This window comes from Muntiacus reevesi, chromosome X (assembly GCF_963930625.1).
Source record: "Muntiacus reevesi chromosome X, mMunRee1.1, whole genome shotgun sequence".
NCBI classification, from domain to species: domain Eukaryota; kingdom Metazoa; phylum Chordata; class Mammalia; order Artiodactyla; family Cervidae; genus Muntiacus; species Muntiacus reevesi.
In genome coordinates this window covers 61,134,587-61,162,123 of record NC_089271.1, presented here as the reverse complement: position 1 = coordinate 61,162,123, position 27,537 = coordinate 61,134,587, and the positions used below count along the sequence as shown (strand labels likewise).

The window sequence follows — 27,537 nt, the reverse complement described above, 5'->3', positions numbered from 1 at the left end:
GGGGGAGAACGTGAGGGTGGGATGTTTTGAAAGAACAGCATGTATATTATCTATGGTGAAACGGACCACCAGCCCAGGTGGGATACAAGAGTCAGGTGCTCGGGCCTGGTGCACTGGGAGGACCCTGAGGAGTCGGGTGGGGAGGGAGGTGGGAGGGGGGATCGGGATGGGGAATACATGTAACTATATGGCTGATTCATGTCAATGTATGACAAAACCCACTGAAATGTTGTAAAGTGATTGGCCTCCAACTAATAAAATAATATTAAAAAAAAAAAAAAAAAAAAAAAAAAAAAGATATGACTGAGATAATGATAGTGACCAAGTCACTGTCTAAAAGCCATTCAGGGTTTTAGAATTCTGCTTTCTACCTGAACAATTCTAAATTATGGGAATTAAATGGAAGTCTTAGAAAATGCATAGATAGAAGGGATTCCAACATGTATTTCTTTGATTAACAAAGTCTTCATTTGAACTCTATTATCAGGTTCCTCATAGAAATGTCATTATTTAAGTATAATTCAATGTGATGTATGTCCTTTTTTTTTTCCTTTTTGAGAGAACTTATTCATCTAAATGAAGACCTTGATGTTCTGGAAGATCTTAAGATGTTACATTGAGATTTTCACTGTAATAGATTGCTAATATCAACTGGCGTGACTCTGGGGCAAGAGAGTAACATTTCATAATCATCTGCACTATCACAGATATATATATATATATATATATATATATATATATATATATATATATATATATATATACATACACACTAATAACAGGGGAAATCAAGTTTCAGCACTTTTTACAAAAAATTCAGGGTGCTGTTGAGCTGACTGAAAAATACTGGCTTTATCTTTGCAGCTGAGAGCAATATTAACCAAACACATATATATTAAAATCACTTTTTACTTTATATTGCCTCTAAAGACTATAATTCCCATAGTTTCCCAAGTTAAGAATATGAAAGTAGGGGACCTGGAGACACACAAACAGGGCAGCAGCAGTGACGAAGACACTGATGATGACAGCAGCAGCGTTGAACAAGGTGGTGGGGGTTACTCAGTGTGGCTGCCAGGTGAACTCTGTATGGCTTTTCAGTTTAGTTGAAATTCCCTCCATGGCCTTCTGGAGTTCCTTGGTGTGTCTCCAGAGTAAATTTAAATTACTCTACATTTCATCAATGTTGGAGTGGCAAGAGAAGGGGGAAATTGATTTGGGGTGAAAAGGTATAATGAACTGTAAACTCCATAAAAATATCTCAAAAACAAAGATGAGTGAAAAGAAACCAGAGCCTTTGGATTTCGTGAAAGATTTCCAGGAATACCTGACTCAGCAGACTCATCATGTCAACATGATTTCTGGATCAGTTAGTGGGGACAAAGAAGCAGAGGCTCTTCAGGGAGCTGGAACAGATGGTGATCAAAATGGACTCAATCACCCATCTGTTGAAGTTTCCTTGGATGAAAACTAAGGAATGTTAGTAAATGGGTTTGAAAGGACCTTTGATGGAAAGCTCAAGTGTCAATACTGCAACTATGCCAGCAAAGGCACCGCCTGGCTCACTGAACACATTTAAATCCACACAGGTGAGAAACTTCATTGATGTCACTTATGCCCATTTGCATCTGCCTATGATTGTCATCTGGAAGCCCGTATGTGTTCCCATATAGGAGAAAAACCATACAAATGTGGACTGTGTTCCTTTTGCTGCAGTGATTGAAGCATCCTGTCCTATCATCAAAAGCACAAATCTAAAATGGCACTAGGTTAAAGGTACTTGGTCTTCCTTAAGCAGCAAGAGAATGTGCAGGGATTTACAAAAGAAAATTAGCAATCTGAGCTATAGCAGAGGAGCACTAATCAACTTAAGCCCACCTTCCACGGTGGTTCAGGAGCCAGACTACCTTAATGATTTTATCCATGAAATCCCAAATATCCAGACTGACTTCTATGGAAGTATGGCAAAAACCACACCAACAGGGGGCCTGCCAAGAGACCCCCCAAGAACTCATGGTTGACAACCCATTAAACCAGCTCTCAACTCTAGCAGGACAGTTGTCCAGTTTGCCACTTGAAAACCAAAACCTCACACCCCCTGATGTAGTTCCCTGCACCAAGAAGCCTTTCACTGATGCAGCAGCCCTCTACCCAGGCAGTAGTTTCTGTCATGTCAGCAAGTATCCCTTAGAGTTCCTCTCCCACCAGCCCTGAACCTCAGCCGTCACACAGTCACAGGAACTACAGTCCAGTGGGAGGTCCAAGCAGTGAACCAAGTGCCCACACAAGTAGTCCGAGCATGGGAAACAGCCAGCCGAGCACTCCAGCTCCCACCCTGCTATATAAATCTAGAGTAAATAAATTTGAATAGGAGGCTGTCATTTTTATATTGTGTAATAACTAGCTTACTCTGAGGACAGCTTGGTCACACAATAAAATATATTGTTACTAACTCTTGCTTTCTGTGTACTTTGCAAAATTTTTAAAATTTGATTCAAATCTTGAAAGTGTTACTAACTGGCTTCTTAAAGCAAACATTGTAACTATTAAGTATTAACTAAAAAGCACTTCTACACTTAGAGTAAGTGAAAGGGACATATTGGTGGTATGTGTCCACAAAAACCCCAAAGTGCCAAGTTAATGTATCTTCTGCCCTCTCTTCCAAATGCTACAAAGCCATTAGAATGAGTTCTTGTGGTTTAATATCTAAACTAATCTCCACTGCACTGTTGAAAGAGCAGCATCAAGGAGTTTCTCCACATAACTCTCCTTGTCAATCTGAGGCTTGTGAATCTAAAGTCTGCAGTCTGTTCTGCTGTTGCTTTTAGCACTTAGCTCAGATTAGTTTTAGAGCAGTCACTTCCAAATGTGTAACTTGGCCCTTGTATGTATATATTGTCAGAAACAGGATGCTGTCATTTTGACACTTTTGTGGCTATTTTTTTCCTACTTATTCTTCATATAAAAGCAATACCACAAAATAGAAAATGAAAGCTTTCATTAAACAAAAAGGAGGACCTCTCATGCTAGAACCAGTTTATTAACTGTATATTCTGGGCCAAGTAGTGACCAACACATTTTTTTTTCTGACAACGAAGAAAGAAAGAGCAATGTTTGAAAGAGCAATTTAGTTCAGATTTTTTTTTTCAGAACTATAAACTAGAATGTATAACTTTAAAATTCCTATGAATTAAAGTTGGAATACAGTTGTATTCCAAAGGTATCAATTCTTGAAAGCTAGTTAATTCTAAATGCACTATATTTTTGAAGCAAATCTACATTAGAAACTTTTTTGGTATTGTATTTTTTAAAATATTTAAGGTTTTAATTTAAATTTTTTGTGAGTTAAATTCTATATTGGAAAGATGTTGGTATCTTCCATTAAGTATTAAATGTTTCTCCCATTTTATTTTTAATCAAATACTTTATAGAAATGAGTTGAGAAAAGCTTAATATGGACTATTTATAATATTTCACTGTTAACAGGCAATGTTCTGAAACTAAATTTATTTTTGTTCAGTGAATATAACTAGATTTTAAAGCTGGTAGATAATTTATTTCCACTAATATTTTTTTTTAAGAAACTGTAAAGGGATTAACAGGGAATAATTTTATTTCAGATTTTTATTAATATAGTATGTAGCTACAACTTCTTGAAACTCAAGTAAAGAATATACTTTTACCTTGAAAAAATTTCACTAGCTATTTTCCAGTGCCATTTCATTTTAGAAATAGGTGTTTGCCATTCATCTGCAGAACTGTTTGACAAAGGGAATATTTACTAAAAAAAAAAAAAGTCCAGAGATAAACTTCATTTAAGTTCTACAAAAATGGATGTATTATTATTTTTTTAATTCCCTACTAGGGACTCTTCATTAAGTAGGCTTAGAGGATATATGATTTCTAGAACTTAGTTTTGTTAATATGTACTTTGATGTAAAGAACGTATTTTGTATGTAAAACATAAAACTTGAGTATGGTTGCAAAACACACTGCATTGTTTAGGGATTCCAGAAATCAGTTTAATGCTGGAATAACTATTTAGCATGTAATTCATATTGTGAATGAAGCCTTGCTTTTGTGATTTATGAACAAAAAAAAATCACACTTTCAAAAAAAGAAACAATATAACAGTAGAACTTTAACATTCTTATGAAGTTGTGACGGTACATTCTGTGAAAGATAACAGAATAATACAGGGTCTGGATGCCATATTTTTCTTTAGGAATGGCTAAAGGAAAGGAGGGATGGTTAATTAGAAGAAAATTAGAATAAAATAATGGTCCTCCAAATATATAGATAGGAAAAAGTTTAACTTTATAGTGGAGATGTCTGGCAGATATCACCTTAATCAAATGATCATAAAGAACATCAGTAGTAATGGAACAAATCAAAATTGTGTGCTGTCCCATAGGATTCAATGAGAAGAATACAGCACCACTTCTGCAATATTCCTGCTAAAGATATACAATCTGAATCTAATCATAAACAAACAGTATTTACAAACTTGGCTTGTGATTTTCAAAACTGTCATGATCATAAAAGTGAAAAGACTAGATGAGTTTTATAATAAAGAAGACAGTACAACTAAATACACCATATGACTTTGGACTAGATCCTTTTGCTATATAGGACATTATTGGGACAACTGGTGAAACTTGAATGAGGTCTGAGTACCAGATGGTAGTGATGTAACAATGCTAATTTCATGATTTTGATGGTCGTATTGTAGTTACATAGGAGAAAGCTCCTGTTTGTAGCAAATATACACTAAAGTATTCAGGGGACCATCAGGTCAACAACTCATGTCAAAAGGTTCAGAAAAAAAAAGTACTTTATGCTGTTCCTGCAACATTTGTTTGAAATTAAGTTTGAAATTACTGCTTTACTATTTTAAAAATCTGAAACAAAGTGTTCAATGTGTCTTAAGCCATGACATCATTTTAAAAAGTGAAAAAAAAAATGTGAGGAGCTGTTGCCTGGTAGAAGGCTTCTGTTTGTCTAGAGGGATGAACTAATGTCACTGGGTAGAAATTACTGGGAAGCAAATTTCATCTCAATATAATCTAACACAATTAGAGTAGTTCAAAAACCAATCTGTGATATTTCTGTCAAAGAAAAAAATTTTAACCAGACGCTGGAAGTTCACTTAACATAGATATTGCTAGAAAGCACTTTACTTTGGATGGAAAGAAAAATAGACTAGATGATGTATAAATATCCCTTTGAACTTTAAAGGACTAGTATGCCATGGTTCTACTTCTTTTAAATCCTTTGAATCTTGAATAACCACTGTACTAGACTAACAATTAGACACCCCTCTGGCACTGCTCCCTTCTTCAGAACTTTGCCATAGTCTTAAATAACACTAAAGCACTGGCTTCTTTCTGTAATCAAGATTATTAACTGGCCAGTGTATGCAGGGGCTTTAGGAAATCTCAAAGGTTTTAACAATTAAAATACTTTTGTCTAAAAAAATGAAGCAAAAAGTTTAATATTTCTTATGTGTTTAAAAGTGTGTATGTAGTCGTCTACTTTCACTCCTACCCCTGGACTTTGAACTCTTTCAGGGCCCAGAAGCTGTATTATTTACCTCTGAATTCCTCAAGAGGTTTTGCAGTGCCTGGGCCTCAACTAGTGCCTCATCAGCACCCATCAAAGAACTTAAAATCTAACGAGGTTTCAGAGCAAACAATCAAAAACATATACAAGCCAATGACGAGCGGAACCATAGAAAGCAAACACAGCATAAAGGTACTTTCATTGGGTTAGTTCTTAGGTTGTGGGCTTTTTGAAGGCAGGACTCATGTTTCATCCATTCCTGTATTCGCAGCACCCAATCACAGTGCCTGACACATAGTGTATGTTCAAGAACCGTTTGAAGAATCAACCAGTCTCACCTTTAAATACGCCTTTTATGAGTGGTGCTACTGCTGTATTGAAGACTTCCTCCTGTTCAGTAGAGGGGTCAAACACAAAATCGTAGGTAAAGGATTTGTCAGTACCAACCACCACCTAGAGAAGGCAAGCGACAAGGAGTAAGTAAAAAAAAGAAAGGCTAGACCATGCCCCTCACTGCTATTTGGCACCAGCTGTTCAGAGGGAGGGCCAGGACTCCACTACGCACCTGAGGTTCCCCGGGTACGAAGGAAAGGCACATTTGGCAGCCCTCATCAATCTCTTTGGGGACCAAAGGGCGACATCGCAGTGCCACTCTTACAGGAATGCCCTTCACCTCTTCCTTCATGATCCTACTTCCGCACCGTCTCTGCTGAGGGTAAAAAAAAGAAAAAGATGCTCTTTGATAAACCTTGCTAGGTCGGCAGGAGTGGGAGAGCGTCCTCCTTCAGCTCTGGCCCTCCTTGGAGGGTGTTGTGGGTTAGGGAAGTCAGCGGTAGCCTACGGCGGCAGCCTTTCCCTCCCAGCGGGATCGCCGCCTCGGGAAAGTCACTGTCTCTCGGACTTGGCCACGACAGGACTGCCCATCACCCTGGCCCTCTGAAAACAGCGAAGAGGCCTCTGAAATGGAAAGCAAAAGCCCAGCGGAGACGACGACAAAGAACCAAAGCACCAGGGTACCGAGAAGGGCAGATCCTGAGCTAAGGTGCCCCCTTAACTCACCAAACTAAACGTCCCTTACCAGGTCTCCCGCCGCCCTGTCCCAACCAGAGCTTTAACCGCCAAGTTTCAAATCACTCCCGGAGGCGCCAGCCAATCGGAGCGTAGACAGCCTGAAGGCGGAGCACGCACTCGGCGCGCGCAGGAAGACGCATGGGAGGGGGACTTGCGCGTCGCGCCCTGACCCCGCCTCTTTCCGACTCAGCCTAACATCCGCTTCCGGTTCCCAGGCTGACTTGGCGGTGAGCTGAGACTCGGCGCCTGAGGCCTGCGGGTTGGAGAGGTAGTAAGACAACTTTTACAGTGCCTGGGCACAGGACTCAGGCACAATGCGGGAAAGAGATCTGGAAGGCGGCTGGTGGTGAAGGAAAGGCCAATCTGCAGACCTCCACCATTACTGATCACATTAGGGAATGTGGGGCGGTGCCTTGCCCCGAGTTTCAATGGATAGTTGGAATCAGTATTCCGTTGAATTTCGAAAGTAGTCAGATATTTTTGGATTCGACCCCGATTTCCTCCTCTCTAGAATGAGGACGGTAACATATGTTTCACAAGATTGTTGTGAGAAAGCAGATTGTTTCTATAGTGTATCTATAGACAGGTTGTTGGCATCCAAATAGTCAGCCAAGTTGATAGTTTTCTTCCTTCTCTCCCAAAATCTATCATCTACCTAGAAGTGGGCTGGGCGTATAGACTGACAGTCTTGGAATGGGTTCGGATTGTTTTCTGAAACTTGCTGGGCTGTTTTCCCTTTTAAACCATTTTCATCAACTTTGATTCATGCTTCCATTCCAGGTCCTAGCTGGAGATGGACAGCCGGATTCCTTACGATGACTACCCGGTGGTTTTCCTGCCTGCCTATGAGAATCCCCCAGCATGGATTCCTCCTCATGAGGTGGGAACCATCTGTACAAGGAATTTTTTTTCCCATAGGCACAGGATGATATATGAAAGGTAGGATGGCAGTTAAAAAGCTCAAGGGAGAGTGGATCTTAGCTAGAAGTTGGATTCTGAGCAACTGGGCCCATTGAGAGCTTCTTGTGGAATCTTCCTACCAGAGTCCATTACACCAGAGAATTCTGGAAATTCAGAGCCCTAATTTTCATTCTGTTGAGGTAAAGAAGTGAGGGGCTCCTGGGCCGCTAGCATTTCCCCATTTCTATCTATCTACCTGTTTGGACAGTGTTATCTGTTTTACTTAAACTAAGTCCATGATTTCACCTTCTCCTGGCTTCAGGGTGATGTGTTTGTGTTCTGGATGAAAGTAGTAAGCCTGATAATAAGATTTCTGGGGTTGCTATGTCTTGCAGAGGGTATACCATCCAGACTACAACAATGAGTTGACCCAGTTTCTGCCCCGCATCGTTACACTGAAGAAGCCCCCCGGAGCTCAGGTGAGCTTATGGAACAATTGCCTCTTATTCCAGGCTAGGTTTGTCCATACCAGGCCCAGAAGCTGGCCATGGTTGGGGGAGATGAACTGGGAAGCAGATAAGAAGGTGAAGAAACTTCCTTTTATGAGCAGAAAAGCTGAGATGCCACTTCCACAACTTCTGACTGCTCTCTGAGGGGCATAAGGCAAGCTATCATACATTGATGCTACTAGATATTCCTGTGTTTGTGGTCTGTATTGAGCCCCCTTTTGTGCTCTTGTCTTACAGTTGGGGTTTAACATCCGAGGAGGAAAGGCCTCCCAGCTGGGCATCTTTATCTCCAAGGTGCGTCTGCCTGGTAGGCAATATGGATAGCTACTTCCCTCTGTTATCCGATTGCTGAACCCTGATGTCCCAAGGCTGGGGAGAAGGATGATTCAGTAGACTTATAAAATGGGCATAGTGAGACTGTCCTTGCCCACTTACAACTTCCTACCTTGCAAGCTACCTGTTTCCCCACATCATCTCTCTCTCACACACACACAACCAGTATAGTACCTTACATTTGAACAGCACTTAATTTCACTTACATTGTTTGAAATTATCCTACCTTGATCATATATATTCTCTCCTTACCAACAGGTGATTCCTGACTCTGATGCACATCGAGCAGGACTTCAGGAAGGGGACCAAGTCCTAGCTGTGAATGATGTGGATTTCCAAGATATTGAGCACAGCAAGGTGAGCACAGCACCTGGGCTGTGGTGAGGCCAGAAGCCATCCCAGATAGGATGTAGCAGATAAGATTAGCCTAATGTGTAACTTGATGAGAAAGAATTTCACCTCGATAAGAGGGAGGCAGCTATTGGTGCCCCAGAAGGTTGGAGTGGCAAACTACTTTCCTCCTGTTATGATTCTGTCCTGGGTTGTATCTCTTCATTTGTACAAGCTGCCATGTTCCTTCCAGGCTGTTGAGATCCTGAAGACAGCTCGAGAAATCAGCATGAGGGTCCGTTTCTTTCCCTACAGTAAGTACCTCTCTCTTTTTTGCTTACCTGGTAGGACCCTCAGTGGGAACTCTTTAAAATACTGATTACTAGAGGCCCCACAAGTTGGTGATGGGGAGTTGGGAGCTCAGGCCAGAAAATAACCTGTGCTTTTCTTCCTTTTCTTTCTTGTTTTCCCCAAGATTATCATCGCCAGAAAGAGAGGACTGTGCACTAGAGAGTTGAAACCCACAGCCCTCTACATGGGATCTCCTAGGACAAGCTAGCTAGGTCTCAGGGAAGCCACTTGGGAAACTACTCTTAGTCTCACCCTGGGAGAGTGGAGTCGGGAGGATGGGGAGACAGCGAGACCCTGCACTGAGCCAGCCAGCCAACTGCATTTTCCCAACTGTCCTGTGCTTTGAGTTCCCTAGGTTTCTTTGTGGGCTTCATACCCTGGAAGGAGAAGGATGGTGATGTCTAGGTATCTCTTAGCCTGTGGAGAACCCTGCTAGAGAAGGCAGCTGACATTTATTGAATACCATGTGCTAGGCAATTCCACAAATGTCATGTCATTTTCATTAGCATATACAAATCAGTAGAAAAATGGATCTTGGGGGCCTCCCCGCTAATCTGCCTGACCATCTCATCCCATCCTTATACTATATACCCATACACTTTGGAGACTGCAGCGGAACCCTGTTTTTCCTCCCCTCCCTCATTCTATTTTCTCCCTGCAAAAAAGTAAAACACAATGCTGAGGACATGTTGGTGTGACTTTTGAATGATACTGGTTGGGTGGTAAATGCTTTTGAGATAAAAATAAAAGCTCTTCCAAAGAGAGGAACCACTAGAAGCAACAGAGCAACACTATACGTGCTTCACAATTATCTCTTTCTGGCCAGAACGTTAGGGAGACCCAGGAAGCTTATCTGGAGTATGACTGAGGAATGGGTATAGGGTGAGGGGTACTGGAGGAAACAGTGTCCCTTCCCCCATGAACTATGGCCACTTCTGTTCAGGGACCAGTATTAATATAGTCTGTCTTCTCTTTTCCCAGATTCTTTCATCTGGAACATAAGCTAAGGGAGAGGCTTAGATGCATTTCTTTTCAGGGATAGCAGTAAGCAATCGGTTCCCATTTTCCACCTGGTCGGTTGAGTAGTACTGACTGCTTGCTGATTTCCCCCTTGTCTTCACCCCAGCCCCCAAATAGCCTTCTGCCATGTTCTTAGCAATCCATTGTTAGATATTCCAGGCCACATGTAGTGCCATTGACATGTTCACAATACCCATTAAGAATAGAAAGTTATCTAATGAGGTATGGGGTGAAGTCGTACCCCATAATGAAAGTCCCAAATTTTCCTTGAAGAATCCTGGGAAACTTCAGTATATATTTTGAGGCCCTTCCCCCTGAAGAGTGATGCTGTTGGTTTGAGATGTAGCCTAAATGTCTGATTTTTTTAAAATATATTTATTTTTTATTTTTTTGTACTTAAAGATCTTTTTATTCAAAGTCACAGTACAATTGTGCACATCAACTATGCCTCAGTTTTTAAAAATCACAATTAGAAGGCTGCACCTCTGCACTTTCAGCACCACTTCTACTCATGTTGCCACAGTTAACTCACTTTGCCACTCTACTCTCCCCAAATGTTGCACAAACCAACCAATTTACTGACTCTGCCAAGCACTAATCAACCAGGGTTTCCATGCCACTTCTTTTTAATGAATTTGAGTAAGTCTTCAAATATGGGAAACTGTTCTAAATAGTAGTCATATATCTCTGTGAGGAAGTTCTGTTTCTTCCTATAAGTATCCCCCGCCCCCTGCAACCCCAGCTCTACTATGGTACCTCTTCTAGAGGCTCAGTGCTATTGTCAGGTAGCAACATCCTGGTGAACAGATCTGGAGGTATAGTCAATCTAGCTGTCTCTGTGTTTCCTGGAAAGTGAAAGTGTTAGTAGTGTCTGACTCTTTGTGACCCCATGGATTGTAGCCCACCAGGCTCTTCTGTCCGTGGAATTAATTCTCCAGGCAAGAATCCTGGAGTGGGTTGCTGTTCCCTTCTCCAGGGAAATCTTCCTAACCCAGAAATGGAACCTGGGTCTCCACTGCAGGTGGAGTCTTCACCATCTGAGCCACCAGCGAAATCCTCCCCCAGCCCCACATAGAATATATGTTCCTATTTGCTCTGCTGCCCCCCAATGGCCATCTGAGTAAGAAACTAGGGGCTGAGATGCACAAAGGCGTATTGGCTGAGTCTACTGAATGTTGAGGTTCAAGATTCTCCCTGTGGGTAAAAGGTTTTAAAACAACTCATCTAAAAAGTGTAGTGAACAGAGTAAAAAGTCCCAGCTAGGTGCCACGGGCCTAAGAAGCAAAAATCCTCTTGCCCTAAATTGGTTCTTACTTTGAGGTACTTAGAATGGTTCTGTGTTGGGACACCACCATGGTGCAACTGCATTGTAGAGGTGTAGGTATGGTGTGGAGAAGGTGCAAACAATAAGAGACTGAGGTGAAAGGACCTGTCATATATCGAAAGTGTAGATAGGAAAACAATGGAGAAGGAACTGTGTTGGTCTTTGAGATATTCTAGCTGCTGTAGAATTGCATCCCCTGCAGATGTTGTTTATCAGTAAGACATCCTACATGGTCAGGTGGGATTGATTCCTGGACTCTGCAAGAACTTTCCACCTTGTAACTGTGAGAAGTGGTCGAGGAAAAAAGATAGCATTTTCAGGGGTTCTGTTTTACTCCTAAGCCTAGGAATTGAATAAGAGCTTTGTAAGTGGCCAAGTATTTAAACTGTAAACGTGAGGTGGGGGAGGACTGGAACTGGGAAGCCCAAATCCAGCAAATTGATCAAATTAGGCAGAAAGATAGCCTAAGCTGTCACCTGGAACAAAGGTTTTTGATGCCTGACTTATTGGAGAGTCCCAGTTGGATTTCACCACCAAAGTGTGTGTTAAAGAAGGAAGGTAGTAGAGTGAAGTGGCTGGAGTCAAATCTCAACTCTCAGGAGCGTCTTCTGGGAGACACAGAAAAGAACTTTTTATCTTCTCATCCCTTTCACCTAAAAGCAAAACAGGCAGCTGCTTTGGACTGAAGTTAGTCCCACTTCCCCTTCAGTATGTCAGGCAGAAAAATTGGCCTGGCCATCAACTCAGCAAAGGAAGTTTGCCTACTCTGCTTGTACCCTCCCTACCTCAGCAAGACTGGGAGAAAGGATCCTCTCCTCTTCCTTCAGCAGAGAGGAATTAACCTCTGGAAAGAAGGGCAGAAGCCATGACTTGGAATAGCTCTGTGTATATGTGTGTGTGTGTGTTTCTGTGTGAAATAAAAAACAAAGGTCAGGTTCAGGGACATGATTCCAGGCCTTTGCACTGCATAGTAGGGAGATGAACCTAACCTCCACCCCACAATAGGATAAGCCAAGGTTATCTGAAAGAGTAAGCCATGGTGAATAACTAGGGACAAATGCAATGGAGAGATTATAAAGAAACATGAGTTATATTTTTTGCATTGCAACTGGTTTTGGCACTGGGCTCAATAATTCTGCCTCCTCTGTAGAGACTTCTCTGGATAAATGAGAAATGAAGGAAGTGATCAGATAGTGGTAAGACCCCTTTCTGACCCAGAGTTACTGGATAGGGATAGTCCTTTCTGAGGCATAATGATGCTTCCCTAGGACCAAGAAGCCTCAAAGCTCTAATCCCCGACACAGGTAAATCTCTCAAGTAAATAAAGTATTAAAAAGCAGAGACATTACTTTGCCAACAAAGGTCCGTCTAGTCAAAGCTATGGTTTTTCTGGTAGTCATGTATAGATGTGAGAGTTGGACTATAAAGAAAGCTGAACGCTGAAGAATTGATACTTTTGAACTTTGGTGTTGGAGAAGACTCTTGAGAGTCCCTTGGATTGCAAGGAGATCCAACTAGTCAATCCTAAAGGAAATCAGTCCTGAATACTCATTGGAAGGACTGATGCTAAAGCTGAAACTCCAATACTTTGGCCACCTGATGTGAAGAACTGACTCATTGGAAAAGACCCGGATGCTGGGAAAGATTGAAGGCAGGAGGAGAAGGGGTCGACACAGGATGAGATGGTTGGATGGCATCACTGACTCAATGGACATGATTTTGAGCAAGCTCTGGGAGCTGGTGATGGACAGGGAAGCCTGACACACTGCAGTCCATGGGGTTGCAAAGAGTCGGACATGACTGAGCGACTGAACAGAACTGAACTGAGACCCTCCCCATTGGGACTGAGCTAGATATGCCAGAAGCAGTTGTAGTTAAGCCTTTCCTTTTGTTCAGATCAATCTTGTTACCCACCAACATGATAATGATATAATCACCTCTCTATGCTCATACATCTTCTACTCACTTATCTGTTTCCTCAAAAAAATTGATGTCTACAGGATAATGTGTTGCAGAGAGTTGAAGCATTTAGTTGAGATTCAAAGAGAATAACATACCTGTCTTTCTCTCTGCTCGTCTTTTTTTTCTCCTTATGCACTCATGCTTGTATTGTTTTTATCCTCTGTGCTAATTTTACCAATCCCTCTATTGCTTCCTGCAATCGCCTTTTCAGGTAAAATGCGGCATAATATCCACTTGTGATGTCGAAGACAACCACAGCAATAATTGAATCACGAATGTTGCTAGAAATTAGGCTGCAAAAGTGCTTCTAGCCAGCTGTGTTCCATAACTGCAGCTAACCAGCTTTCTAAAGGCTAGAATTTAACGAAGGGAAAATCAAAAGAGTCAAGGAAATTGGGTTCCTGAAAAGTAGCGGCTATGGCTACAACCAAGTAAGTGCCTACCATCCTAAGAGAGGTCCTATCTCAGTAGACTGTTTTCATTAAGGAAGACCCTGCAGAGCAACAGATTTAAGTATTTGAGACTATTTGTACTTTGTTACATACAGGTAGAGATTAGATGAGAAGAGACAGAATAAGAAACAGCACAGGATTTGGTGATTTGGGGAGGTTTCACTTTTTTTTCTTATTTATTTAGTTATTTTTGTAGAGGTTTCACTTTTTAGTTCTCCTTTATCCACAGGTAATGTGGGCTTACATTACAGTAAGCACAGCACAATAGGTGCTACCCTACTGTAGATGAATAGGCTTAAGTGGTTGAGGTACCGGGCTAGTGATGTGGGAGTGAACACTCACTATTCGGTCCTCCAAGGACATGACCTTAGACAGGAAGTCAATGCTAAAGGTTGCCGGCAAAGGAGGGGCAGATATTTACTCTGTACGCCTCCTCTACCCCCAGTACCAGGCAGTCTTAGACCCAGAAGTAGAGAATGGCCCTTGAAAAGTGTCCTGGTTCAACTTTTCAACGCTTACAATAGATAACTTTGAGGAAAAGAATCCCCAGGTAAGTCGGCCAAAGGGGGCAAAAGCGTACTGTGTGATGCCTTGTACTGGGCTCACCCAGCAGGTGCCTTCCAAGCTCTTGTACATAAAGTGGGTGAGAATAAGTAGGCCAGATGACACCCTAGGTGAAAAGGATATTGATTCCCCTGAGAGCCCCCTACTCCATTCTGTACCATCACATCTTCTTATCCCCAAAGCCCAACCTAGGTCCCCACCACTCTGCCAGCCAAGGATTGCAGGGCTTGGATTTGCACAGAGACTGGCGCTCGGGTGTGATGGATCCAAGGCTGAAGCCTCGGTGGTGGGCCTTGAGGTGTCCTTTGTGCTTGGCAGATGGGTGGCACTTGCTGCCTGGGGTCCCTTGGCACTCTATCCAACCATCAATGTCACCTTCAGGCCTGGCCTTGGGGCCATGCCCTCTCAGGCCCTGCCCACAGCCCTGAGGTGGGGCAGCTGGGCCGTGTGTGATCCTGGGAGTGGGATAGTTGGGGGTGGGATGAGGGCAGGGATGGCCAAGAAAGCTGAAGCACTCACAGAGGGTAGGTGGCCTTGCCAGAGGGGAGTCGGATCGTTTGGAGGAAAAGCATGTGCTGCAGGAAATCTAATCACTGGTGTGGAGTGGGGGTGGGAGGCTTGGCGGGGGGGAGTTGGTTCATTCTAGATAGTTCCATTACCCTCCTCCAAGAGGAGTAAGTACCAAAGAGATCAGAAGGCACATCCGGACAAGCTGATTTATTGAGTTGCAGTGGGACTCCCACACATAGGTACTGGAGCCAGGTGCTCAGCTGCCCTCATCCCCCTCAGCTGCCAAAGGCTCCTGGCTCTCCTCTCCACTGGGCTCCTGCTGAGCAAACTCCTCGATGACTATGTCCTCAGAGCTTGCAGAAGCAGCAGAAGGGAACGGAGGGTTAGGAACAACTCTCTGAGCATCATCCACTCCAATTTCCTGACCCCAGAGAAGTGATCCCTTCCTTGCCACTCAACTCAGACCCTCACCCCCTCTCAGCTGCCCCCACCCCACATGGACCACACTGGGCTTGTTTCCTTCATTCCTTCCCCAATCTCCCAACACAAAAGTCCCCCCCCCCCCACTCTCAGAGGGGAAATAAGAATGGAGGGTGGGAAGGAGAGAAGGCATGGAAAAATGAAAAACAGGAGAAATAAGGGCTAGGAGGCAGGGAAAAAAGACAAGACTGGAAGGGATGAGGATGAAGGACGACTGGGAGAAGAGCAGGAGGTGGAGGGTGGGGGATGCAAAAAGGGAAAGTGGGGCTTATGAAAAGCACTGCACTGAACTATGACACGAAGTTAAACCATATGTTTCCACTGCACACCTATTGAAAGCAACACTCCAGGGAAGCTTTTTAATATTTCCATTGTCCTAAAACAGAGAGTGGCATGGGGAAAGGGGTGGAGGGCGAGGTTTCCAGGCCTCACATTTTCTTACCTAGCAGCTTCTGTAGTGAGCATATAGAGAGGGAAGGAAATATGGATTAAAGCTGATAAGTTCCCTGAAGAAATGTCTTGTTACTCTTCCCTCTCCCTTTTTGACCGTCTCCCTCTCATATATATACAACACACACACACATGCGCGCGTGCACACACAGATACACACAATTGCCCTGAAAACCTATTCACCCACCCTACCTACTGCTATAGAATCTCTACGCAAACTGCCAGTCCTAAATTCATGAGATCAGAATTGCTTGGTCCCCAACCCTCGGGACCACTGTTCTGTGAGTCCCACCTGGTCACTCACCGTCTGACGGCTTTGGATGCATCAGGATCAGGGGGAGCTCCACACCAACATCACTGCAAGGATCCCAAGGTTGAGTTACAGATCTCCCTCCAAGACCACTCCCTGAACCTCTCTCCCTCAGTTATTTGGTCCTAGGATGCCCTTAGATTCTCCCTCATCACTCTTTTGATCTCCTGATTGCATCCTCCCTTTCTTGCCCTGGTTCCCCCCACCCCATAGTCTCTTACCTGGCTGTCAGGTCGCCTAGGATGCTGAGGGTAGAATGACACCCTAAAATTAGCAGCTGGAAATGGAATGTAGCAACCTACTTTGACACGGGAATTAGGGATTGTAAGGCCAACCCAACCATAGAATCGGTTTCTGGAAGGGAAGGTAGCCTGCTCATGGAACTCACAGGTTTGGGAAACGGGTCCAGAGAAGGGGTGGGTTGAATGGGTCAGTCCAACTGGGAGGAAAACAAAAGTGGCTCCCCAGCCCCTACCCAGACAGACCTTGCATTCTCACTCACCCTCCACAGGACACCATCAGGTTGACTCTGACTTTGTAGGACACCAGGATCCCCAGCAGCTCCTTGTCCACTCCTGGTCGAAGACTGGGAGGTGGTAGTATTCATTGTTGTGTGTTTGAGGGGAAATGGCTGCGAGGGAGCTAACTCATTGAATCCCCCAGTCCCTTCCTGTGCATCTTTTGTCATCTGACAGGTCTCCCAGGCTGTGATCTCCTACTCATTGGGATCGCATTTCTGTTCCTCAAATCCAGTTTTACCATGTCACCCTCTGCTCAGGAGGCTACCTCTCTGAATATAATTAGTACACTGCTTGACTTTCACAACCCTTAACAATTTGGCCCCACCTAGCCTCTCTAACCTTCCTGCCCTAACTCCCTAACACCTGGGATACAACCTAACCGGACCCATCCTCTCTCCTTGCTCACAACAAGCCGTGCAGATTCTTACCTTCTAACGTTTCCCCAGGCTATATTCCCAACTTGGAACTCTCTTTTCTTCCTCTATTGCTATCCAAATCCAACACATTCTTCAAGATCTACCTCCTTCTGTCTCCTCCAGCTATGCTGGCTTCTTTGAACTCCTATTGGATTTATAATCTGAACTACACATACTAACATTTAACTGATAGATGGCATTTGCATTCCTCTTTGTTCCCCATTTAAGCCAAACTGAAGGCAGAGACTATCTTCAACTTCTTTGTACCCTCCCACATTGCTTAGCATAGGAATGAGTATGTAACAAGCATTCAATGAAAACTGACTGATTGAAAAATAAGGCACAGGAGTTCCCTGGTGGTACAGTGGATAAGAATCTGCCTGCCAGTGCAGGGGACACAGGTTCGGTCCCTGGTCCAGAAGATTCCACATGCTGCAGGGCAACTAAGCCCTTGTGCCACAACCACTGAAGCCCACACACTCTAGAGCCCATGCTCCACAAACAAGAGATGCCAGCACAATGAAGAGTAGCCCCTGCTCACCTCAACTACAGAAAGCCCACACACAGCAGCGAAGACCCAGTTCAGCCAAAATTAATTAATTAATTTTAAGAAAAGGAAAATACAGAAAGCTATATGATCTTGGAGATTTTCCAAGATTTTTCATTGTCCTGGGATGCTGATCCTTTATCTGCAAAGTAATGCTATTGGGATGATTTCTCAGGCTCTTTGAAGCAATAACAATGTATTGCTACATGATTAATAAGGCACAGAGAAAGGCAATGGGAATGAATGCTTGTCAGATGGTGGCAGATGGTTTTCGGTAGGAGACACATCTTACACTAGGGCCTCCAAGTGTTAGGCATAGGACCAAATGAATGGCAATATAATTCTATCAGTTCCTATCATGTTCTTTTTTGTCCTCTTTTCTCTCTATTTCTCATCTGTCTTCCACTGAACTTCTATCTTCACTAGAGAGTAGCAGCTACAGAGATCGCAGTGTTAGAGCCAGATGACATGTGATAGCATTTTTTCCACCTCTGCCACTGTGCAAGCTTAGACAAGTTCCTTCGTCTCTCTGAGCCTCAGGCATTAAGTGTAAAGCAGTAAGAACACATATCCAGCCTAATTAATAAGATTCTTATGAGGATAACAGTACCATAAATAAGACCTTTTTGAGCTGTAAAATATACATTAGGAATTTTTCCTATCCACTTTTTCCTTTCTTATTGCCCATGACCTAAGCCTGTCATTGGTCCCATGGGTATTATTTAGCTTACTGTTGGCCCTCTTGCCTAGAGGTGTCTCTGAATGTTTAAAATTTTTTTGAAACAGGTAGGCTTCGTTGAAAGTGAAACCTCAAAACTGTGTATATAGCACACAGAATGGGTTGGGGGGTAGAAAATGAAGGCTGGGAGTTACGTGTGAGCTTACATTGTGCTAGAGGCCAGATTGGTGTCACCCTGCTTGAGTTTGCCATCCAATGCCAGGCCCTGTTGCTGGCAGTTGGGTGCCAGAAGCGGGGTTACTGCAAAGCTCTTGGAGAAGGTGGAGTTAGCAGCTATAGTCTCCCTTTGAAAGGAAAAGAAGAGAAGAACTTAAGCTAGGCTTGCCAACTAAGTGATTCTCATTCCCAAGAGTATTTTGCACAATTCCATGAACCTACTGGAATATCCAAGAGAGCTGACATGTCTGACTGTGGAGAGTGGGAATGATTCACTCTGGTGAAAAATCATCTTGTGCCCCCACCCTCTCAGAATTCGATGATCCTCTTGTGGGTATCCTCCCTCTAGCTCTCTTGAGAATCCCTTCCTTTTTCCACATCAGCCCTCACCTTGATCTTTCTCAGTCCTGCCCTCTTCCCCATTTCCTTCTTTCCCTAATCCTCTCCTCTGTCTCCAGACCCCGACCCTCTTCCCACCACCCTACCCCTCAGCTCTCTGACCCCAGCCCCGGCGCCAGCTCACGTGAACTCCTGAACGAACACAGTCTTGGTGTACTTGTCTAGTGAATACAGGACAACATCTGTGATCTGGTCAACTGAAGAGCCAGGAAAAGCACATGACTATAGTTAGTCATCCTCAAGACCCCAACTCACTGCCCTTGTACATGGGTACACTTCATGTGATGTACTAAGATGTGCATATATGGATGAACAGAGATGTATGTTTTGATAAGCCTGCAATGGAAGGAAAGCCTAGATGAATGCAGACTAGGTAAGTGGGGGCAGAGTTCTGGAAAAAGACCTATGAATTTGGGACCAGGGGCAGGGAGACAGGAAAAGAAGCTCACCTGAAATCTTGATTTTTTTGATGACCTTGTTGGTGGAGTTGTTGATGGAAACATTGACAGAGATGGGTTTGCCATGATAATTTACCTAAAGCAGGAGGAGAGGCCCATTATAAGGTTGGAGGGAGAACACTCAGATAACGACCTAGAATTTGTTTCCTCAGCACTCTTGCCGACCTGGCCTCCACCCTTGTCTTCCCAAGTAGGAGATCAATAAAGAAAGGGTTTCAGAGTGGTTGCATGCTAGGGGGCAAGAAATGGGGGTCACAAACCTCCTTGTCCATCCAGGCCTGGAGTTGTAGGGGCTGAGCTGACAGGAGGAAGCGGCGCACAGTCTGGGCACAGGGGCCAGGGCCTGGTTCCAGGGGGGCAAACTGTATTTTCCGAATCACCAGCCGCACAGAATCTCTAAGTAGAGGCCAAGGGGACAGCCAGAACATCTCCTTAGGACCCACAGACCTTTCTTGTGCCAAACCTATAGCCCAGTCCTCACTTGGGTGGTGGAGGTGGCAGAAGGTTTCCCTCAGAGAATGCCTCTGGACCCTCAGGGTAGGTATCTAGACCATAGGTCAGCAAACTATGGCTCACTGGCTAAGTCTGGTCTGCTGCTTGTGTCTGTATGGCCCACAAGCTAAAAATGGTCATTACATTTTCAAGTGGTTGAAAAAAATCAAAGAACAATATTTTATGACATGTGGAAACTATATAAAATTCAAATTTCAATGTTCTTAAAGTATTGGAACATAGCCATGCTTGTTCATTTACGTACTGCCCATGGCTGTTTTCATGCTACAGTGGCACAGTTCAGTAGGTACAACAGGAAGTACATTGTTCACGAAGCCTAATATTCCTTGTCTGGGCTTTGACAGAAGAGTTTGCTGACTCATGCTCTAGAGCAAAGAAGAGAAATTAGAGGGGAGTCAGAAATGGGCATCTGAATTGGTGATGCTGCTACAGAGGTTAGAAGTAAGGATGTTTTTGTCCTGAGAGCAAGATCTGTGTCCTGGTGCAGGCTAGAGGCAGGGATTTTGAAGTTGACCACAGAAACACCTCTTGGAGACTTTCTCCTCCAGGTTTTCGGCACAGAAACTCTTCACTTCAAAGTCAATACCGCAGGCCTGCAAGGGGGCAGAGGCAAAGAGAACTCATTTCTGACACTGCCCACTCCCTTCCTCATGGGTTTATAAGGAAATGTCTGATCCCATCCCTTAGCTGTCCCTTTCTCCAGTCTTGTCCATTTATCCCTCTGTCCGTCTTTTTGAGAACCCAGACCTCACCTTTCCTGTATCATCAGGACCTGGCTGCAGTGTCACCGAACAGGGCAGGTTGACAACCATCTAAAGGATCAGAAGGAGGTCAACAAACAGAAGAAATAGGGATCCCTTTCCTCTGTTCTCCTTGTTTAGCTTCCTCTCTTAATCTTCCCTAGAAGCCTTACCTAGGGCTTGGGGTCAGTACCTGCAGGGTAAAGGGGTAGGCATTGTCCCCCAGCTTGTGCAGCAGTCGCTCCTGCAGGACTGTGAGGGGGCCCCGGGGGCTGTTGGGCTCAGCTGGGACCACTTGTTGGACCTGTACGTACAGATCTTTGCGGAATGTCAGACCAATCACATCCAAGTCATCATGGCCATAGCGAAAGGCACAGGTCAACATGACAAACACTGCAGGCAAAGGAACAAGAGACCTGTCAGGTCTGATGGGGAAAGGAGGTCTTAATGGCGTCAGAGGAAGCTCAGAGGAAGACATGGAGAAACAATGTAATATTATCAAACCAGTATGGCCATAAAGAAAAGGATTAACACATTTGACTACAGTAAAATTTAAAACTTCTTTACATTAAGAATCTTTATAAATAATGAAACAAGCAAAAGCCTGAGAGAAAATATTTGCAACACATGTAACAAAAGTTTAGTGTTCATAGTATCTAAAAAAACTCCCACAAATCAGTAATAAAAACACAAACATTCTAATATAAAAGTGTGCAAAGTATATGAATAGGCTGTACACAGAAGCGTGGAATGGAATGGCCAATGAAGTATGAAAACATGTCCAGTCTTATTAGTAATCAGATAAACGCAAATTAAAGCCACAATGAGAACATTTCTGCTTCCTCAAAAATTTTTAAGTCTGACAGCACTAAGTGTTGAACAATGCTCCAGATGTGAAACAATTGATTACATACTGTGGTGGGAGTATATGTTTGTACAGCCACTTTGAAAAACTGTTGGGCACTGTCCAATAAAGTGGAATCTGCTCATATCTTATGAAATAAGAAGAATTTAGTGGAACTCTTGCTCTTGTCTATAAGGAGAAACATATGAAATGTCCATGGCGTCAGTGTTTGTCATAGCAGAAAACTGGAAATGATTTAAATATCGATCAGTGGGAGAGTGGGTAAACAGTTATGGTATATTCATATCGTGGAGTATTAAACTGAGGTTAAAATAATGAACCTGAACTCAATGTATTAACATGGTTAAGTCTCAAAAGTTGAGTAAAAGAAAGATGATATACACAATCATACCATGTATATAAAGTTGAAAAGCACGTAGAACAATACCAAAGTTGCTCACTGATATATAAAGTTAGTAGTATAGAAACATCATGGGAACAATAAATATCAAATTTAGAATAGTTATTACCCGAGGTGGAGGCAGGAAGGAAAGGAGGAAGGGAGGAAGGAGTGTGGGATTAGGGAAGGATACACGGGAGACTTCAGTTGGTTTCTGTAATTCTTTTTAAAACTAGGTGATGGGTACAGGGTATTCATTGCATAATTCTCTAGGGTCAGAACCTAGGTTTGCATACAACTTGTGGAAATCCCTCGTGTTGTCTGAGCCTCAGTTATTTCACCTGTCAATAATAAGACTGCAGAAGAGCTCTACAGTTATTACCTCTGTTTTATAGGTAGAGAAAATGAGCTCAGAGCAGCTAAATGACAGCCCAGGATTTTAACTCAGACATGACTCTAAAGCCCAGACTTGTATGCTCAGCTTAATTCACAGGATGGTTGTAAGGAGGTGATGTACGAGAAATCCCTGTGGAAATTTAAATTATAGATGTGGATGATGATGATGATCATGGCAATATTAGAGAAATGGAACAATGATAATTGAACTTATGCATTACAGCTAGTACCTAAGATTATTGGGACAAATAGAAAGCTACTTCAGTGCACTAGTGGAGTGTGGGATGGGGTAGAGAGAGATATCTGTCCAAGGACAGTGACAGAGACTGAGGGAAGGAAAGATTTACAACAGGGGTTGGGGAAAAAAATGGAATAGGGGTCGAGAATCTTATTTTTAATCAGGAGCCCTGACCCAAAGAAAAGAAAACTACCAAGAGCCACACACTAGTAGAAACCAACTTATTTTTGTATTTTTAAGAAATCAAAATATACAACAGCCAGATTATCTGCTTTTAAAATTACAAACAAGCAAAAAAAATGAATCTATATTCAAAAGATACAACAAAGACTGAAAGTAACGATAATGGTAGTGCTTATAATGTCTGGGACAATGGGCAGCCTCATACCCTGCATGAGGGAGAGTTAATTGGTACAACCATTTTGAAGGGCAATTTGGCGATAGAAAGCTTTAAAAATGTGTGACTACCCTTTGGCCATTCATTCCTTTTCCAGACATTTAGTCTAAAGAAATAATTGGACAAGTATGAAAAGAAATACATACAAGCATGTACTTTATGGGGTTGTTTGTCATAGCAAAAAATGTCCAGTGGTTAGTTGGCGAAATACATTATGGTGCACTCATAGAATATAGTACTAGGCAACCAAAAAATTTATAGATTATTACATAGGCAAAAAAGAAGTTTAGAAAGTATTATGTATAATATAGAATTTAAAATAAAAATATAGGTATTTTTACACAGAAAATATGAATAAATGTGAACTGGAATATCTGTGAGTATCTCTGGGTGAGAGGATTACAGTCTTTCTCCTTCATCTGTACTTTCTAATGTTTCTTCATGAAGACAAACTTAACAATTTTCAAAAGATACAACAAATTAAATTCATCTTGGTTTCCCGGTTATGCCAAAAAAAGTGGGAAAAGGAAGAGAAAGAATAGGAAAAGGAAAGAAGGAGCAAAGGAAAGGAAAAAACAGAGAAGATGAGGAAAAGAGAAGGCTGGAAGGAAGCAAGGGAGGGGATGAAGTGAAAGAGAAATCAGAAAAAGAGGAGGGGCCAGGCAAAAGGGTATCTAATAGACCCTGAGCTCAGGGTGTGTTAATCAGATGAATTGTTCTTGACACATCCTGCTGTGGTATGTGGTGGGAAGGGCATCACCCCACCCCCAAGATCTTATTGATTCTCTGACAGTTTACAATCATCCTTTTTTGTGTTAAGAAATAGCTTATTTTAATTTTTTTATTTCAACATCTATTCTAAAGTTATTTATATTTGTGTTTATTATATAAATAATACATATTAGTTGTGTGACAATTAGAAAACAAGAACAAAAAGAGAAATCAAAGTCCTGCCATCATACATATTTCAGAGATAACTGCTCTTAATTTGTTTCATTTGCTTCCCAACTTTGTTTCTGTAATTAAATATAAGGCCACCTTAGATATTTATAACTTCTCTTTCATTGCCTTTTTGAAATGAAACATTTTATTTTGAGATTATTGTAGATTTACATGCAGTTGTAAGAAATAATACAGAGAGATCCCACATCAATTTTTGTTAAACCACACTTCATTCACACTCCCACATATATTGCCCTACAACTGGCCTTTTTCATTCAGTGGTGTAGTGTTAGCATATTTTACAACAAATGCACCTCAAAAGAAAAAAATACATATTTGGAAATGTTATGCAAGTAAGATTATCTTGATAAAAGTAACAAAGCATATAAAAAAGCTAAGGAATAAACTTAAATACATACAGCTTAAATGAATAATAATATAAAACTAAGAGAATGAAGATTAAAATTAAAGGAATAAACATTTTATTTCCTGGGCTGACATACATTTTTTAAACTAAAGATTTTTTTCTGTAGGTTATTCTGAAAATTTTGTAGGGCTGTGAAAAAATGATTTAGGGTTTAGAACTACAGAGTAATTGAGAGTCTTAAATAAGTTGATTAATTTACTGGCTATACCCCAGAATTCCTCTGATATTTAAAAGTGGGTGGACTGCTTATCCGCACTGTTTAATCTGAGCAATTAAGTTTGGTTTATTCCACAATACCTAAAGGTTACATTTGAACTAGTATTCATCAATTTGTTCTGAACCTTTTTCAAATCGAACCCAATTTTCAATCTGTTGGATCACAGAGCAAGAATTAAAGAAAAAAATGGCAAAGCAATTATTTCAGTGTAATCTGGAACTATAATACTGTAACCAGAGTAATGTCTTTTGCTGTTACTTGCTGTAATTATTGTTTTGTTTATTTCTTTGTTTGGGATTTTTTTTTAATGGAAAAAATGGGTTTCCCTAAACAAAGGAGATACGGAAAGACATATGCAAATAAAGGGGAAAAGAAATGCAAAGTGGCAGCCTGAAAGTCACATTCAGCCCTTGGAAAAATGAAGTTTTTTGATTTATCCAGGGCTTTAAAAAAAACCTCTTAATTAGCTGCCAACATTTGAAAATCAGGACATTTGCTTAATGCAAATTTTAATAATTTAATCCATATTTTAGTAATATGGATTTCTGGTGTACTGGATCTTTCAGTAGGCAGTCTAAGTGTGTGTTCAGGTTAGCAGTGAAGCAAAGGCCCCACCAACAATAAGGGAGAAAATTAGAGATTTTAGAAAAAAGCATTAAATTTCAGCACACATGTAAATTTTGTGTGATCTTGGAAAAGAAAATGTAATTAATGCTTTAGAAATATATCTATTTTAAATATTATTTGGAAGAGGCACTAGAATCTTTTCAGACTTTGAGCCTCTCAAAGTCTTATTCTGACCTTTATTTCCAGTTCCTCTTTAACAATCAGAAAATTTGGCCACACAGGGCTGAAATTCCCAGTTGTTAGCTTCTGTCAGATAAGACATTCACAGTTCCCACCACTTTTTAATTTTATTATAACCCTCTGGTCCACTTGTCCAGCCCACTCATTCAGATTACTTGTCTGGTGTATGTGATCTTTTAGGTTGGGATCCCTGGCATATACACAGACCAATAAGGATTTTTACTTACTCTTTCGGCCTTTTAAGTAATCAGGGTCAACCAGGACTACACCATCTATGGAGAGGGGAAGAGACGGCATTCTGGTCAGGAAAAGTCCTCAGACTATGAAACAGAAGTTCTTCTTCTGCATGGTCCTTTCTTGGCTTTCTTTCACTCCCTTGCTCCCACTCCCCTCCTTCTCCCTAGGCTCTTTCTCTTTTCGGACTCACTGACCGATGGGTTCCACCATGTCCACATGGTCCACGAAGTCCCGTTTCCCCAGGTACATGGATAGCTGTTGTGGAACAACCTCCCATGTTACTCTCATAATCTTCTTTTAATGGATTCCCCTGAAGGCCCCAACCCAAGGCCCCATCCCAAACCCCTGAGACCTTGAAGGATGTACACACCTATCCCTTTTTCCCCTTTCATTTGCCCTGCTGGGTCAGGTTCTCTCACCTTGCCATTGGAGCAGGTCTTCTTAAACACCCTAAGAGGAGAAAATCAGAGGATATGGAAAGGGATTGGAAGAGAAGGGAGGGGGAGAAGAAGGGAAAGGAAAGAAAGGGAATTGGGGAGAAAAGGAACTATTTCTAGGATTAGAGGAAGAGACCCAAGAAGAATGAAGTGACACTCAGGTGGAGGCAACACAAGTAGAAGAGAGGTTGCAAACTCCTCCACCCCAAAGGCAGGTCGTTGGGTTTGGGTAAGCCACAAGTCCCAGAAGCAGAGAATTAGCAGTTCTTACTTACCTAGACATGTTGGCCATGGTGTGGATGTTGAGCCTTTTCTGGCAAGAGGGGAAGGAGGGAGGCTCAATCATTTGATCCCATTCTCCTTACCTGGCTTTGATATACCATCTGGACACACCTGGTGTGACATAACCTTTTCTTCTTAGGTAGACACCTCACCACGGTCTATGCTTCCTATTCTCCCTCCTACCAGGGTTACTTATTCAGGCATACTCTCACCCATCCAGGACACAGGAAAAAAACTCCCCTAGTTTTTACAAATTATTGACTAATCATACTGTTTGTTCTCCAGAAAGGATGAGGCTTTTTTAAATAGCTGGGGCCCTCTCCTCTCTAGTGTTTTGGGAGAAGGAATTTGTTTGGAGAAAGACCTTCATCCAGGAAAGTATGAAGAAAATTGTACTGAATGAGGTTGAGCATCACCTAGCACAGGGTAGATGCCAAGACGTGTTTGTTAGATACATGAGTGAATGAATGAACAAAACCCAGACTCTGGTTTCTGCCTGGATTCTGAGCCTGAGTTCACCTCACGGTGGCCTTAACACAACTAAGGAAGGAGAAAGGTGCAGGAGAGTAAAGGTGCCCTCATGCTCTTGGTTGTTGATGGCAGAAGCCTCTATGGAAGTTGAAAGCCTTCCTTGACACTATTCATTGTTCTCATCATCCTCCCCAGATTTGCCCACTCTTACCCCCATCAATGTATCCAGGTGCTAAGCCTTGATCCTTAGAGAAAGATATCTCTCTAATGCTTTTCTTTGATGTGTATTAGATCTGGCCTGAGAGGAACTTAGGGGAGTTTCAGAGGTCTCTCCCAGGGTATCTCGGCCTGAGTGCCTGTCAGCTCTGTTGGGAAAGGTGCCCCTCAAATGCTTCTTGATATATAGAGGAAGGTGCTAAGGGCAGGGGATATGGGACCTAGTATGGGCTGGAAATAAGAGGACTTTGGACTATACCTGGGGAGGAAGGTGAAGCTCACATCCGTCTCCAGCTCTGGTCGCTATGCTCGCCTCTCCAACCTCTTATACCCAAGGTCCTGTGAATTTTCAGATTGGTGGGGGTCAAGGGAGAAGAATAGGGTCCGGGGGCGGGGTCTAAAATACTGCTTTATAAATAGCTCAGGTGCCAAGAGTTTGGAAAGCAGATTAGTGGACAAAAGATTAGTTGCTAAAAGATTAGCTGCTTGTTGCTGAGACAGGGCCAAGGTCAGGGGTTGAATCTGATGGTGTTAAAGTCAGGGGAGCTTGAGAAAAGGAACTACAGGGTTTTGGCCTCATGAGGCCTTGAACCTGAGGACTGGGATCAA

At 42.5% G+C, this 27,537-nt stretch overlaps 3 protein-coding genes and 1 pseudogene across 6 annotated transcripts in view; 2 read left to right on the top strand and 2 right to left on the bottom strand.

The window, feature by feature from the left end:
* KIF4A (kinesin family member 4A) overlaps positions 1-6,641 on the bottom strand; it is a 136,523-nt gene extending 129,882 nt beyond the window's left edge. For 2 of the 3 annotated variants that reach the window (XM_065916391.1, XM_065916393.1), the window contains exons 1-2: positions 6,128-6,602; positions 5,901-6,015 (exon numbers count right to left, since the gene is read on the bottom strand). In XM_065916391.1, coding sequence (XP_065772463.1) covers positions 5,901-6,015; positions 6,128-6,247 — 235 coding nt within the window. In that variant the 5' untranslated portion in view covers positions 6,248-6,602. The other variant, XM_065916392.1, reaches the window with a different exon arrangement.
* On the top strand, positions 1,274-2,371 carry LOC136153816 (zinc finger protein Pegasus pseudogene; annotated as a pseudogene).
* Positions 6,642-6,818: 177 nt separating the features above from the next.
* PDZD11 (PDZ domain containing 11) overlaps positions 6,819-27,537 on the top strand; it is a 30,889-nt gene continuing 10,170 nt past the window's right edge. The window contains exons 1-7 of one of the 2 annotated variants that reach the window (XM_065915491.1): positions 6,819-6,901; positions 7,414-7,513; positions 7,929-8,012; positions 8,280-8,336; positions 8,634-8,732; positions 8,959-9,019; positions 9,181-9,741. In XM_065915491.1, the coding sequence (XP_065771563.1) occupies positions 7,427-7,513; positions 7,929-8,012; positions 8,280-8,336; positions 8,634-8,732; positions 8,959-9,019; positions 9,181-9,215 (423 nt within the window). In that variant the 5' untranslated portion in view covers positions 6,819-6,901; positions 7,414-7,426 and the 3' untranslated portion in view covers positions 9,216-9,741. Of the gene's footprint in view, positions 6,902-7,413; positions 7,514-7,928; positions 8,013-8,279; positions 8,337-8,633; positions 8,733-8,958; positions 9,020-9,180; positions 9,742-27,537 lie in introns of those variants that run through there. The other variant, XM_065915490.1, reaches the window with a different exon arrangement.
* Positions 15,145-26,251, bottom strand: ARR3 (arrestin 3). Its single transcript, XM_065915743.1, has 16 exons — positions 26,235-26,251; positions 25,942-25,972; positions 25,717-25,777; positions 25,513-25,557; positions 20,811-21,010; positions 20,630-20,689; positions 20,403-20,470; positions 19,625-19,760; positions 19,356-19,440; positions 19,031-19,103; positions 18,498-18,635; positions 16,631-16,714; positions 16,350-16,373; positions 16,123-16,175; positions 15,811-15,820; positions 15,145-15,241 (listed from the first exon to the last, which is right to left on the bottom strand). Exons 1-16 carry the CDS (start codon positions 26,249-26,251, stop codon positions 15,145-15,147), a joined length of 1,182 nt encoding a protein of 393 aa, XP_065771815.1.

Excerpts from the sequence above, each read along its gene's own strand:
- ARR3 (XM_065915743.1), bottom strand. Across the intron at positions 16,715-18,497 it reads AATCTGGCCTCTAGCACAAT|TCTTCGACCAGGAGTGGACA; the intron begins GTAAGCTCACAC and ends ACCACCTCCCAG. Across the intron at positions 16,176-16,349 it reads CTAGGCGACCTGACAGCCAG|TGATGTTGGTGTGGAGCTCC; the intron begins GTAAGAGACTAT and ends GGATCCTTGCAG.